Consider the following 14,507-nt stretch of genomic DNA (forward strand, 5'->3'; position numbering starts at 1 on the left):
AAAGGAGTACAGCAGCTAGTGACTCCAATGCAACTCACAATAGCAGTATGGAAAGGCGCTGGGAAGCGTATACGATGACATGCGAGACTCACAGCCAACACCCATAGGGACTTATCGCAAGGAACTGGAGAAATTACGGGGATTCACAGCCTGGGACACAATAGGCATCTACAACAGGAAACCTATTAGAGAACGAACAGCTAAAATATTTTTGCTCCCTGAAAAGGGACTACCACCTGGATAACAGGCAACACTACAAATACATGCAATTGCACCATGCATGGGAGGAAGAGAAGATGGACCTCACTGACCTCCCGAAATAGGCCCCACTGGAAGGCAGACTGTTACAAGGGAAGATAGAAGGGAAATAAATCTCCTGGACCTATAAAACTATTAATAACATACCCGACACTGAAGAAAAACTACGGGAAAGATTGGAAAGGGACCTGGGAGGTATAGACGACTGGGAGGCTGTCTTGATGCATCTGAGGGAAAGGGCTATCAAAAGAAGGTTGAGGTTAATCCAATTTAAAATATTTCACTGAGTATATTTTTGACTAGTCAAATCTACGTAAGAAGGGGAGGGCAGCATCTCCCAACTGCCTGAGAGGTGGGTCAGCCATGGCTACATTCCTGCACACTGTGGCACTGCCTCACCATACAGGTATACTAGACTAAGGTACTGAGTGAGCTAGAGGCAGTATTGGACAAAAATATCCCATTAGACCCTAAATATATATTGTTGGGAATACCAACTGACGTAGACATCCCTGGGCCCAAACTTCTATTTGTCAATTTAGGGCTGGTGGTGGCCAAAAGGGATGTTGCTAAATGCTGGGGATCGGCAGAGTCACCCACAATTCGAGAGTGGAAAGCGGGTATGGACTTGTATATGATAGCAGCAAAAGTGACGTAGAAGTGACTGTCCAGTGTTTATGTTGCAATAACTTCTTATACGTATCTACACCCGCCAGGCACCGGTTCACCAACAGTGACAAAATTAAACCAAAACCCAACTAGCCCATACGCACCTGCCTCATCAAAGAATAAAAACAATGAAGGGAGGGTGGTGAATTTTCTCCAAGTGGGGAACTGTCCCTGTCACCTGGTTTGCCGTAAATCTGAAAATGTACCCACCACTGTAGACCGTTACCCTAAAACCTATCCTACACCTGCCCACGTGCTCCCCAGCCAATCAGGACCACCCCTCACCCTTTGTACACTACCACCCACCCGAAACTCCAGAGGGGGGGGGGGGGCGGCGGCATTCTGCCCCCACCCTAAGTCCATCTCGAGCAGGACGGCGCATCCAAGAATGACTGACTACTTATTAGTGTGTACAAGACCGCTTTAATGAGACAGGTGCACAAATCTTTAATCAAAACCTTGCCTCTAATGCCTTACATCCTAACATTATTCTGTCCTCACTACACATCCCGTAGCTATCCGTCCTACCTCCCTCCTCCCCTAAGGAACTCTTCACAACCAAAATCAACCAAAACTCCAATCTCTACTCCTGCCACTCAAATATCTACATCCAGACCTCATGCATACAGAAAATGCAGTTGACTTTGTTCTGTTCCTCAAAATGTGCCCCTCTCATACCCCCATAATCTCAACTAGGTCTCAAACTGTGTTGCAATAACTTCTTAAACTTATCTCCACCCGCCAGGCACCAGCTCACCAACAGTGACAAAATTAAAACAAAACCCAACTAGCCCACTCGCACCTGCCTCATCAAAGACTAAAAACAATGAAGGGAGGGTGATGAATGTTTTCGAAGTGGGGAACTGTCCCTGTCACCCGGTTTGCCGTAACTCTGAAAATGTACCCACAACTGTAGACCGTTACCCTAAAACCTATCCTACACCTGCCCACGCGCTTCCCAGCCAATCAGGACCACCCCTCACCCTTTTTACCCTACCACCCGCCCAAGACTCCCGAGGGAGGGGGCATTCTGCCCACCACCCCAAGTCCTTTCTCAAGCAGGACGGCGCATCGAAGAACGACTGACTACTTATTAGTGTGTAAAAAAACGCTTTAATGAGACAGGTGCACAAATCTTATATCAAAACCTTGGCTCTAACGCCTCACATCCTTAGATTATTCCATCCTCACTACACATCCCGTAGATATCCGCCCTACCTCCCTCATCCCCTAAGGAACTCTTCACAACCAAAATCAACCAAAACTCCAATCTCTACTCCTGCCACTCAAATATCTGCATCCAGACCTCATGCATACAAAAAATTGCTGTTGACTTTGTTCCGTTCCTCAAAATGTGCCCCTCCCATACCCCCATAATCTCAACTAGGTCTCAAACTGTTCAACATTTCTGTTGCAATAACTTCTTAAACTTATCTACACCCTTCCTTCCCAGAAGCAAGATCTTTTATCCCGACCGGTAAGTGTAACAACTCAGCAAAAACATTCCTGATTTGCATGAGGTACAGCTCTGCCCTAGCAATTGAAAAATTAACCCCATCATCTCTGAAAAATTTACCATTTCGTATTGGAAATAACTGTGTTCCAGGAAAAAGAAACAGCCTGCCTTGCAGAACTTCCTCAATTCTTTATTCCACATCCTGTGTGCTCTCTGAATTGCATCTATTCTTACAGCTCCCCGACAATTCCTCATGACTTCATTAAGAACCACAGTGGTGCCAGCCCATGATGCCTTGACCTCCAGCAAATTGTTTTTTATGGTTTTTACCAGAGCCAAACTTCATTTAAATCAAGTCATTTTCTCCTAAGTTCAGGAGCAATATGTCAGGACAAGAGGTACCCTGCACAAGGGAATTTAGTTTGTGCAGCAATTTGTGCCACCGCTTGCCACCTTTTCCAAACCATTTCAACTGGGCCACCATATCAGCAATCCTAATTGTCATCCTCCTTTTTGGGTGCCAGCATGCTTCGCCTCCCACTTCACAAAGGAATGCCTACATATCCAAATCTTAATATAGCACCTCTCAAGGTCCGCAATGCAACCTAGGAGAAAACAAACTCATGTTACTGAGGACGCAAATAGCCCTGATAACAGTCCGAGTGCCACTGCCCTGCCCTCTAAATTTCTGCCACCGACCAACCCGGAGGTTCAGCCTCTGGTGCCATTACAATCCAAAACAAAAAGGGGTCCCGAAATCCTGCGCTCCATATCACAAAAATCAGAGCACCTTGTGCAAACCCCCAAAATCTGCTATGCAGAAAAACGCAGCCCATCCACATGACAGAAAACCTCCCTGAATCCTTACCCCTGCTGACATAATGTCATAGACCATGTGTGAGGGCAAATCCCTAGGTCTGGGTACGCTCATCATTATACACATGCCCTGGTACATGCCCCTGGTTGACTGATCCATTTTAGGCCTGGGGATCCACTCCTGAACCTCACCTTCTGACACCCGGACGTCCTGCCACTGCATTCTTGCTTGAACCTGCCATGCAACCACCTCTGTAACCCCCAAAAGCGGTGAAAATAACCAGACCATAATCACAGCAAATATACCGCCTCCCCATGGTTCTTGCACATTTGGGGCAGCGTTGCAATGACCCTCTTCAGTATGCCCAGTGTGATTGGGCTCCTCTCTCTAAGCCAGTTACCCCTCTCCTGAGCCTACCCCTCCAGCATCTTCCTCCCCATTTCACCCACTGATGGCTTGTACCCCAACAACAGCTTCCCATAGAATGCCACACCCACCAACTTACCTGCTATAGTGACATCTGTCAAACCTTTGTCAGTCAAGGACAAAATGAGTTACCACATCATTCCCCTGGGCCAGCGTACAGTCCTTGCTGCCGCGCCGCACTGCCCCAGACGGGATAAACTCCTTCCCCTCAAGCCTGTATTCCTTGAAAATAGAAGCGGATAACAAGCCCCAGATCAGCTGTTTCACGCGTTCTCGCTAACTGACCACAGGTGAGCTGGCATCTGTTGTCTTCACCTCATCGGCCCATGGTGCAACCCCATAGAATCCTGTCCATTGAGAATGAGAAAGGGAATCAGCAATGTCATTAACATTACACTCATTATAAGTGACATTCACGTGCAAGCATTTGAGCACAAAAATACGCAACAGTCGCACCTTCGGGTCTGGTGCTGACTACCGATTGACTAGGTTTACCACCAGCATGTTGCCAACATTGAATAGCACAGTTTAATTTGCAAAATGCCATCCCCACCAACAAACTGGTGGAACTCGAGGAAAGCAATACTCCGCCCTCCTCTCTTCCAAGCCCCCAGGCCACTCCTGTGCACGCCAACACCCCTGCAAGAAAAGGCCGAAACCATGACATCCTGCTGCATCTGAAAACAACTGGATGATCACTCAAGCTCCTCCCCAGGCCTGCTATGGGATCCCTGTTACACTCAGTCAACAAAGTTTGCCAAAGCCTCAAATCATCCTTCACCCCCGTCATCAAGCAAAGACGGTGATGAGGGAGCCTAGCCACTCAGAGAGCCCAATCAGTCCTCCTGCAGAAAGCCCTGCCTCTGACAATCTTGCAAATCTGCTGTACCCACCAGAAAAAAAGTCATCCAAATAGTGGGTCATAATATCCCTCCCTTTTACATGTACGAACATAGTTTGCAGGAATGAACTGAAAGCCTCAAATAAGTAACAAGAAACTGAACAGCCCATACGCAACGCCTTGTCGACAAAAAACAGCTCCCCAGACTGAACAACTCATAATCTGCAGAGTGGACTGGCAACAGGCAGAAAGCCGGTTTTATATCATATTTGGCCATCGAGGTGTCCTGGTCACAGGTAGTCACCAGCTGAATAACTGTGTCTACGGAGGTGTAACACAGTGTAATGCACCTGCTGCAAGCCTCAGGTATAAAATAATTGACTGACAGGACCTCAGACGAGGAGAGCTTGTGAATCAATCAAAATTCCCCCGGTTCTTTCTTGGGGATCACACAGATCAGGGAGATTATCAAGTTCTCTGGAGGCCAACCTGAAGAGAAAAAATAAAAATAAAATAAACCTTTGATCCTCCCTTCTTGTACCTCTTTCATCAATTTGCCCCATACCAACTGCTCCTGCCCCTTCACCGACTTTAAGTTATTTGTCCACTGGTGCACCCGTGGGCCTTCATAGCACAACTGAAAACCAAATGTAAAGCCGGACCATAACAGATCCTGTTCCGCCTCCAACCCCATCACCCCAAGCCAATGCAGCAACTGGTCTACCTTAACTGGTGTACGCGCCTTTGCCCAAATGGTTCTGCCCCACCATCCCCCTGCTGCGCTCACAGGGACCTGGCCACTGACCCCCTTGTTGTGTAAAACCACTACCCTGCAGTCCACACTGGGTGAGCATATGTTTTCCTCCACACTTTGAACATTCATGCCTGTACTTACAGAATTCCGGCAAGCACTGGTCTCTGTTATAGGACCAGCATGCTTCTGAGTTCCCTGGCTATCCCTGACCTGCTGACCTTCACCCTCCACCGAGGTGGGGAGCCCCTCAAAGGGCTTATAAATAACCGCCCACCCTCTCACTGTATAAGTTGATGGGGTTGGCCGTTCCAGCATCTTTGTTTCCAAGAACAGCTTATTGTCCAGCTGTCCCCAGATATCATCAGTATCCTTTGCGAGGCACGCCCAGAATTTATCATAGCCACACCCAAGCTATACCCCCAAAAGTTACCCGTGTCTTTCTTATTATATCCAGGTATTTGAACAGTGCCACACACCTCTCAGGATATTTCTCGCAATAAATGCTTGCATATATGAGGAAAACCGCTGTCCAATTCTCACTATTAATGGGACTTTCGGCCTGTACAAGAGCTGGTACTCCTCCTCCTTTGAACCTTTCTTATACATCATTTGCAGGAGCTTAAAAAGTTCAACATATTTCCTTTTCCATATGCGTCCCTTAGTTGTCGACATTAAATGTGCCTAAAGGCTTTGTAATCCCCATGTAGGGCATCTTATTCTGCCTCACATCCTTGCTTTCTTTCTTGTTCCTTTTCTATTCACCAACCCCTATGTCCACCTGTGACCATGTCATCTGAGACACTCCCTCGACACCTCCTGCCCTTCCTATCCTCCCTCCCGCTTCAATGCATGAGCCTTGATCCTGCACATACCTACACTTCGACAAACACAAACTTCAATCCCCAATTCTCTGCGAGCCACACACCTCTGCCTGTACCCCAATCTCCACCCAACCCGCAACCGTGCCCCCATGGAAACTCCCTACCTGGCCTCAAATTGAGGCCTGCACTGAAGCAGTCCATCTTGGGCAGACCTCAGTTCCGCTTGGTTGGACATCGCCATCCCGCCGCTGATGGCGTAACAGGCTGCAAAACACCAATACTCCTCCGAACGTTAGGTTCACCCCACCCCGTATGTACCCCTGGCGGTGCCATCCAACTATCATGCTCATGCTGACCATCCACAATCTCCCCTTCCTCTCTTTCATCCTCACCATAATCCAATTCCTATTATTCATTATCACTATTCGCCCCATTACAGTGCTCATTGGTGCCTGGCACCTCTCTACCCCCTACTCCACCATCGCCAAACTGCCCCTCGTATAGATCCTGAGAAGGGTCAGACTCCGGGAAGGCAGACGCAAATCCTAAACCTTGCAGAGTCATTGTATGGTCCACTGATGTCCCAGAGCCAGCCTTCCAGACTCAAGCTCTGACTTTGGGCCGGGGTCGCCGGGCAGCACCAGATCCTCCCAAGATGAATCACCATCATCTCTGCCCCAGGCCCTTCCTGAACCACCTGGCTGCCCCAAAGCTAAGAAGGGGGGGGGGGGGGGGGTGAGGTAAGGGCATTCTGACCAACCACCCTCATTCCCCAAGACCATATATTTACGTTTTTACATTTCCACGCAGAACATATCCACTCCCACAAGATCAGGCATATCTGGTATGCTTTGTGAAGAATTTAGAAAAAGTGCGTTTTATTTTACTAAACGTGTTTGCAGACATACACCTTCTAAAGGTCGCCAGCATCTACCACGTCAATGCATTTGACATTGAAAACCTGAAATTGGTAGCTTTATGAATGGCATTCCAAGATCTGGTAAGTGTGTTTTTCAAAAATTTCTCAGGTCCCTAATTGTACTGGGCTTTGCTAACAAACCCCAGGTCCTTCACTGTGGCTTGCAGTCACATTCAAGCTTTTAAGCACCGCCTGCACATAATGGTTGTCCTTGATTATAGAGGCCCAAAAAGCAAGAAATATGTTAGGCATGAACATGAATTACTGTCCTGTCTTACCGAATGTTCTAGCAAGTAGAGTAAAATGAATTGCTGTAATTCGTCATGTGTTTTTTGAAACACGATGAATATAAATTGAGCTGTTTTATGAAATTGTTGTACACCTCTATCAGGCAGGTCTGTAATGTGTTCATGTGTCTTCTCTTGGCAGTGATAAGCAGACAAGAAAGTCAGAGGTTACAATCTGCATTATCTCAGCAGTCCCGGCCGGCCTCTTCCCAGGATTCCGATCTTAAGGTAACAGAGATAAATATACCTGTCCTATAATAACAGATACAAGTAAATATATTAATTTATTACAGACTATCTAGACGCAACCCAGCGGAGATGGAGTTGTGTATCCGTTCTGTATTGCACTTTCATCGCTAGTGTTAAAAATGACGGATGCAGTAATATTGTTGGCACGCATGCCACATGGGCAAATATGCCGTTCTGCATTCCTTCGTGATATAGGAGTGCTAAATGTATTCAAGGCGGCCAAAATGTGTATTTAATTCGTCTTTGTGCACGAGTTACAGGTTGTGCTTGGGGAAAAGAGCACCAGTACTAAATAGTGCTGTAGGCCAGACATTTGATACGTACCCTTCTCTGGAGGTCTGGCGATTCCAAGCAAGTCCACTCCTGCAGCCAGGCAGCACAAATTGAAATTCTAGGACGAGGAATTACAAGTCTTTGTAGATGAGATTTTCAGAGGGGAACCAAGATAATTTGAAAAATTGATGCCCAGAAATTTCCAGTGCAGAAGAGAGTGGCTGTGGGCCAATATTCAATGGAGCATAAAAGCTTTAAGTCGCACATCAAAAATGTAAAAAAAGAAGAAAAAAAACCACAACTGGAGTTTTTTTATTTTATGGTGCATAAATACAGGTCCCGATTTGACACTGAACAATATCTCTAGGCATCCTTGGACCCACCCCAGCATATATACATGCACCAGTGCACTCTGTCTTATACATGCACTTACACAGTCATTCACACAGAAAAAACACTTGTACCTCTACAAGAATTGATGTGTGAACCCTCGGAAGGATGGATGAATAGATATATGGGCACCGGTGGATAGATTTGAGCATACAAAGATGGCAGTTTAGTGTTGGTGGGTGATTGGGTGAATAAATATGTTTAAGGGTGTGAGTGCATATCTATGTGGATGCATAAATGCATGCATGTAAGAAGGTTTAATGCACAGGTTTGTGGGGGTGGTTCAGTGGATGAGTATGAATGGACATTGTGTATAAATGAGTGGGTGGGTGAGGGTTTGGGTGGGTGGGTAAGGCTAGATGTCTGAATATGTAAATGTCTAAATAGAACATAATTGCGAAGTAAAACAGCAACAGAGGGAAGGCGTATTCATAATTTACATTAGACAATGTGTTTTAGTTAATGAAATTAGTGTTTGGAGTCAAAGGTTGTAAACCTAAATGGAAGAAAGGTTATACTGAATATGCTAGAACAAACAAAGAAGAGACAAAACACAGAATAGAGTTATGTGGTTCACTCAGAACAGTGTGCCACGGGTATATTAGGATAGACTGCACATTATTTTATTGAAGCCCCTTTAAACGGCCACTCCCAGAACATGTACTCTCTCCCTTCCTTCAACCTGCAGTGTGCCATCCTGTACCCTGCACATAACCGCCAAGAGCTTCCCTCTATCTCACCACCTGATATACCTGCGCATCACCTATTTCACGAACTATACATGCTGCCGCCCTGTAAGGTGCACTAAGCCTCATGCCCATGTACATCCTGTATCCTCAACCTATGCACCCACTTATTGAGACTGCTCCTCACCACTCCATATAGTGCTTCACTTCCCAGAGAGACTAACCAGCACCAGACAGGTTCCATCCTCTTAAATTCCGTATCATTGCTCAGCAACATATTGTTATAGTCTAAGTTAAATTGCAACTGCTGCAAGCTCTTGATGGTCTGCCAGTTGTCCATAGGTTAGAAGTGTGGAAGCGTGAGGGGGTTCAGAGGTGGGTCCTTGCCTCCCATAGCTACCTTCTTCTACAGGGGCCTGTGTTAAGCAGTGATGGCTCTTATTTGATGTCCTTGGCACAGTTCTGCTGTTCTTGATGGATTCTAAACATGTTGTCCCTGCACATGGCAGTTAGACGTTCTTTTTACAATTTGCATAAAATACAGTGAGGGACATCTGCTCATTAAGATTTGACACTGACTGGTGGCCAGTGTTCAACAAACCGATGACAAAGGAAAGATTTGAGCTGTAGTGGAATGAAATCGAATTATCTTAAAAATGTAAATCTTTACATGCTGTTGTTAGATTGCTATATATGCGTGTGTGATCTATAATGCAACACAAGGATATTTTTGTACTGGTATAGCTGTAGTAATAGTAATCCATTGCAGCACAAAAAAAACATTCAGTTGGAATTCCAGAAATCCTCCCACATGCATATTGTATCAAATGGCTGTGAATGCCATAATGGAGACCTGTGGGGATTGCAAACCTCCATCATTACAGTCATATTTGCAAATGCCATGATTGCTCCCTTTCCCCTAAGGACAGGGATATCAGTCAAAATAAAAAATTATTATGATGCAAGTGGACATCAGGATTGACTATATGCCCCTTGTCCCTCATAGATAAGTTTTGACTTTGTGAATGGATAAAACCCCTTTTGAGTGCCGTATCCAACGAATGGCTTGCAGCTGTAGTTGCAAACAGTTGATACTTGTCCTTATCAGTCATGAGGAAGAGAGGCACCCCTTACGGACCCATTTTCCTCACTAATTGCAAGAAGTCACAATTTATACATTGCAAGCCACTAATCCATGTGTAACTTACAAAATGCCTTCAGTCCCAATAGCCTAGGAATGAAATTCTTAGAGCACCTGTGAGCAGCACACACAGCTCGTTTGTGGGATGGGACATGTGATAGGGCACTCTGCATGTGCCCACTTTCATTCTAACCTGTTGAAGTAAACCGTGAGACACGGAAGCAATATTTCTTCTGACTGGGTTAGAGTGCTTCACTATACTACTACCAAAATAGTTCTAGCCTGATGTAATACTGTTGTCGAAGTGTGAGTAAATGGCTCTCCCTACCTAGTCAAAAAGCTACTGTCTACAATCAGAGGAATTGGGGCTCCTCTATTTTAAGTGTCTTTCACCAAGTCTGATAGAGACTTCTAGCTGCAGGTTCCTTATCTTAGAATTCTCTGGCGTCAGCTTCGAATCCGGAATTTTTCTGCTGAGCAGTACCCTGTGCGTGCCGTCTGGTTGCGTCGCTCGGATCCGCGTGCGTCGTTCGGATCCACGTGCGTCGTCCGGCTCCGCGTGGCGTCGTCAGTGTCGTTGGAGCCGTCTTTGATGTCACAGTTGTCTATATAGATGCCACCTCGGTGTGTGTACATCAGTTCTTTTCCTTCTGCCCCGGTCAAGCCCAGAAGATGGAATGTTGTGAGCTAGGTCTGCTGGAAATTATATTAAGCTCTGGTCCATCACTTGTCTTCTACTGGCTCCGGGTTTGTTGAGCTCACTGTGCAGTGGATCACTTTCCCAGTGACCTTGGACAAGACAGGTCAAGACAGGGAGCTTACTCTTTGTTTGGGCAACTGACCCTGAACAAAGGTTTCACTGGTTGAATTCTTCCTCTGTGCCCTGCAAATGTTTGCTTGGGTTGAGCCTCTCACGGACTGAAAATCGGCCTGTGCAGGCAGTACAATAAGGATGAAGCAACAGCTTTGGGCTACTCTGAATCTTCTCCTGGATAAGTAGCTCCTTATCTGAGGGCTTCTCCATGTTTTCAATGTCTCCTTCCTCTTTTCTTCCTCCAGGGTCTCTGGGCCTCTTCTCTGGGCCAGTATCCTCAGATTCTTTCCTTCTGAGCAGTAGTGTAGGTGTTTTAGTAGCCACAGGCCTTATCTCACAGCCAGGCAGATCATTGCTTAGGATATGTTTACTTGACTGGCAGAACACGGCCCACATCTATACTGCTTGGCCTTTCCCCCTCTCTTGGTGGTGTATAGTAAGTGCTGTACTCTCAGTTCTGTAACTACCTAACACCCTAGAAAATTGACAAGATGGTTATGCTTTGCTGTTTCCCTTTAACATAGTTTAACTGGCACCTGTGCCTCTCAGGGCTGTCACTTAGATCTCATTCACAGAGGCCTTGATAGGCTTTGGAGTAATTTAATATAGTACTTGTGAGAGTCTTAGAGCCCACCCCCATCCACAAAAGTGAGATAAGATGACCTCCCCTCCCTTCTCTCGCCATGTAGACTCTTTTTGACATGAAACCCAAGGTGAGCTACCCCTTGGGTTGTTTAATTACCCAGGGACTTAACCATGCAAGTCATAAGCCCTCCCATGATTGAGGCCATTATAGTCCCAGCACGCTTCCCTGAGCTTTTAAATAAATGGCTGTATCCATCCTTGCGTGGCACCCCATTCTTGTCTGATCTGTTTTTGTACTGCCCTCCCATTAACAGAATCTTGGATATCTTGCTTAGTACTCTTTCTTTTGATTGCCTCACACCCATTCTTGATAAGATTAGTTGAGGGCCTGTTGGCACTTCCAGTTGGTCTTATCCTGCTGTCTGGGACTGACCCAACTCAGTCATTACAGCAATTGCAAGGTCTCTGGTAGCTGTCAGTTTGCTACCAACTAATAAATGGTGTGCAACACAATTACGCAGTTTGTTTTGTTGCACCTGATAAATTATATAACCACTGCTCCGTGATTTTAGCACAGCTTTGTCCCGCTCTTCTTTATCTCAGTGTGTGTTTTTTTTTTATACTTTCCTTAAAGTTCCTCAAGTGCTGTTTAGGGTTCAGAATTAACTTCCTGAAAGGAGTTTGCTTTAATTTTCTGACTCAAAAGCTACAATTATATCAATACCTTGTGGAGATAAGGTTCTCATGAATGCAACCCTCAGAACATCTGTTTGTAGTTGTATTTATAGCCACGCACCACGTTGTTAGGTTTTGTATGATCAAGAGCATTGGTTGGTGATTTTATCTGGGCCTAAATCTAGAGTTGCTTTCAGTATTCAATGTGACCCATCTTTTCATGGTGCTTAAGGTACCCTTGAAGTTCGAGGTTAGCCTGCTTCTATTTATTTTTTTCAGTCCTTGGTCTATCCTTCTCTATCTGTAGTATCCCTTCAAAATCCAGAGGGGCAAGACCTCCTAATAGGTGCTATACATCTGACCTTAGAAAGGGCATGAGATCAAGAAGCCACTCTAATCCTCAGCTCCTCCCCTGCTGTCTGGTGTACCCATCTGGATTTCCTTAGGCTGTTCAATTCAGAGTCATAAAGATGACCTTGCTTTCTGTAGAGCAGCTGTACAGCATAGACATTGAGTACCTGCAAAGTGGACAAATTAGTCTCCAATTTTCAAACGGTCATTGGGAAAGTCAGAAGTTCTGTCTTTGGCTGCCAGCCTATTGACGTTGCCAATGTTTTTTTTTTTTTTAATTTGTTTTGTAAACCTTATTAACAACCATTAGAAACAGTTGGTTCCTGTGTGTGTGTGTAAGTACGTGCGCGGGGATGCACACACACTTGCACAGGCACATGGGTTTGGATGTATGTGTAAGAAGAGTTTACAGAAACATTAAAAAGGTCCCGTTTTGTGCGCATGCAAGACCACATGCAGGTGGATCTCCTTGACTGTCTGATATAAAATGTCACCTGTGCGCAGCCAGCCATCTTGATTGGAATCCCATTCAAAGATGGCTGTGTGTGCACATGCATGTACTCATAAGGGGGGGAGCATCCTGGAATTTTTAAAGCAATTCCCAAATATGGAGGCCGCAAACAGTGCCATGTGATTTGAGGTGCGTTGCAAGGGCCTGGTAGCAGTATCTGGGGTGCTGCTGGGCCCTCACAAAGTTAAAGAAAAATTAATTTTGAATTCCTTTTTTTATTAAAACAAAAAGTGCACATTTATTTATTTAGCTAGTAAAATCAAAAGGTCTTGGCTAACGCTAGGCCTAAAAAAGGTCTAGGCACACTAATCTTGGTGGAAACGTATTTCTTTATTATTAAAACTGTTTGGAAGTTGTTAGTCTGAGGCTAGTTCAAATCCTATTACTTTCCACCAATGAGGACAGTCTATCTAGCAGTTTATTAGATATTCTTGATGTGAGTTGTGACTGAGCTTATGCACTATCAAAGTATGACTGACTCACTGTGGTAAAGCAGTGTTTCCCTGAGAGTATCCTCACGCCTTTGAGATGGAGAAATATTAGTGCATTGGGTCTATGCAAGTTCTGTTTTATGCCAGGCTACAGTGCACGTAATGTGCTGAACCAAAAACCTCAGTGAAGAAGCAACCTGAAGACAAAGGCTGAACATCAAGGTGCATTCTAATGCACAGTGCATGAGATAAAGTCACCAGATGATACTTCTTTCTATCTTTTTTCTGTTAGTGAGTTTAGTGAAGCTTGTCAGCTCTCGCTAATCATGACAGAGAAATGTATCTTAATGGATCTTGGACTGCGGTGACAAGAGCTGATAGTGCTGAACTTGCTTCTCCAGTTTTAAGTTGGATCTTTCTCAGTTTGGTGCTACTTAGTCCGTTTGTTTCTCTGATTGCTCTGCACAAGTTTTTCTTCAGCATTAATATGGCTGCTCGGTTTTATTTGGGCACTGTTATCACTGCCTTAGTAATTTTCAGAAAATACTTAGGACTGTATTTAACAAATCTGATAGAGACAACTAGCTGCAGATTCCTTAACTTAGAATTCTCCCTTGGCGCCAGACTGGATCCAGAAAAATCTTCAGCAGTACCTCTGTGCGTTCGTAGAGGGCGTTGTGCAACTCCATATTGACATCATCCTACAGATATGACATCAATGGAGTCCATATAATTCCTCCTACAACGCGCTGATGTCAGTTTCTTTTTTTCCATGCAGCAACATGGACCTGGAGAAGCGGTTAACTGTGGCCATTTTTTGGCCTTCCCTTTCGGCGATTTTTGTCATTGGAACAGTGTTTATGCCTTCTGGCTCTAAGCCTTGTGGGTCTTGTGCTCGACAAATGTTGGTCACAGACCCCTAGTCTGTTTGTATGAGGTGCTTAGGCACACAACACTGAAGATTGCGAGGCCTGTCAACATTTGAGGCCTAAGGCTTTGCAGGAGCGGCGGATGAAGCTCCTGACGGCGTGGGCATCGCAGTCTTCATAGGATCCTCATACACGACAAAGTGCTTCTTTTTCCACAGCTCATCCCGGTGACCATTCTAGGAGTCGCTTGCGTATGGATCCTTCAGTGTCTCCAGATCCCTCGA

The 14,507-nt window shown here is 45.4% G+C and overlaps 1 protein-coding gene across 3 annotated transcripts in view; it reads left to right on the plus strand.

Annotated features, from left to right (window-relative positions):
- Positions 1 to 14,507, plus strand: part of CFAP61 (cilia and flagella associated protein 61) — a 1,725,308-nt gene that overhangs the window by 365,123 nt on the left and 1,345,678 nt on the right. For all 3 annotated transcript variants that reach the window (XM_069234340.1, XM_069234338.1, XM_069234339.1), the window contains one exon: positions 7,391 to 7,476. In XM_069234340.1, coding sequence (XP_069090441.1) covers positions 7,391 to 7,476 — 86 coding nt within the window. The remainder of the gene's footprint in view (positions 1 to 7,390; positions 7,477 to 14,507) is intronic.

This window comes from Pleurodeles waltl, chromosome 5 (genome assembly GCF_031143425.1).
Source record: "Pleurodeles waltl isolate 20211129_DDA chromosome 5, aPleWal1.hap1.20221129, whole genome shotgun sequence".
NCBI lineage: Eukaryota > Metazoa > Chordata > Amphibia > Caudata > Salamandridae > Pleurodeles > Pleurodeles waltl.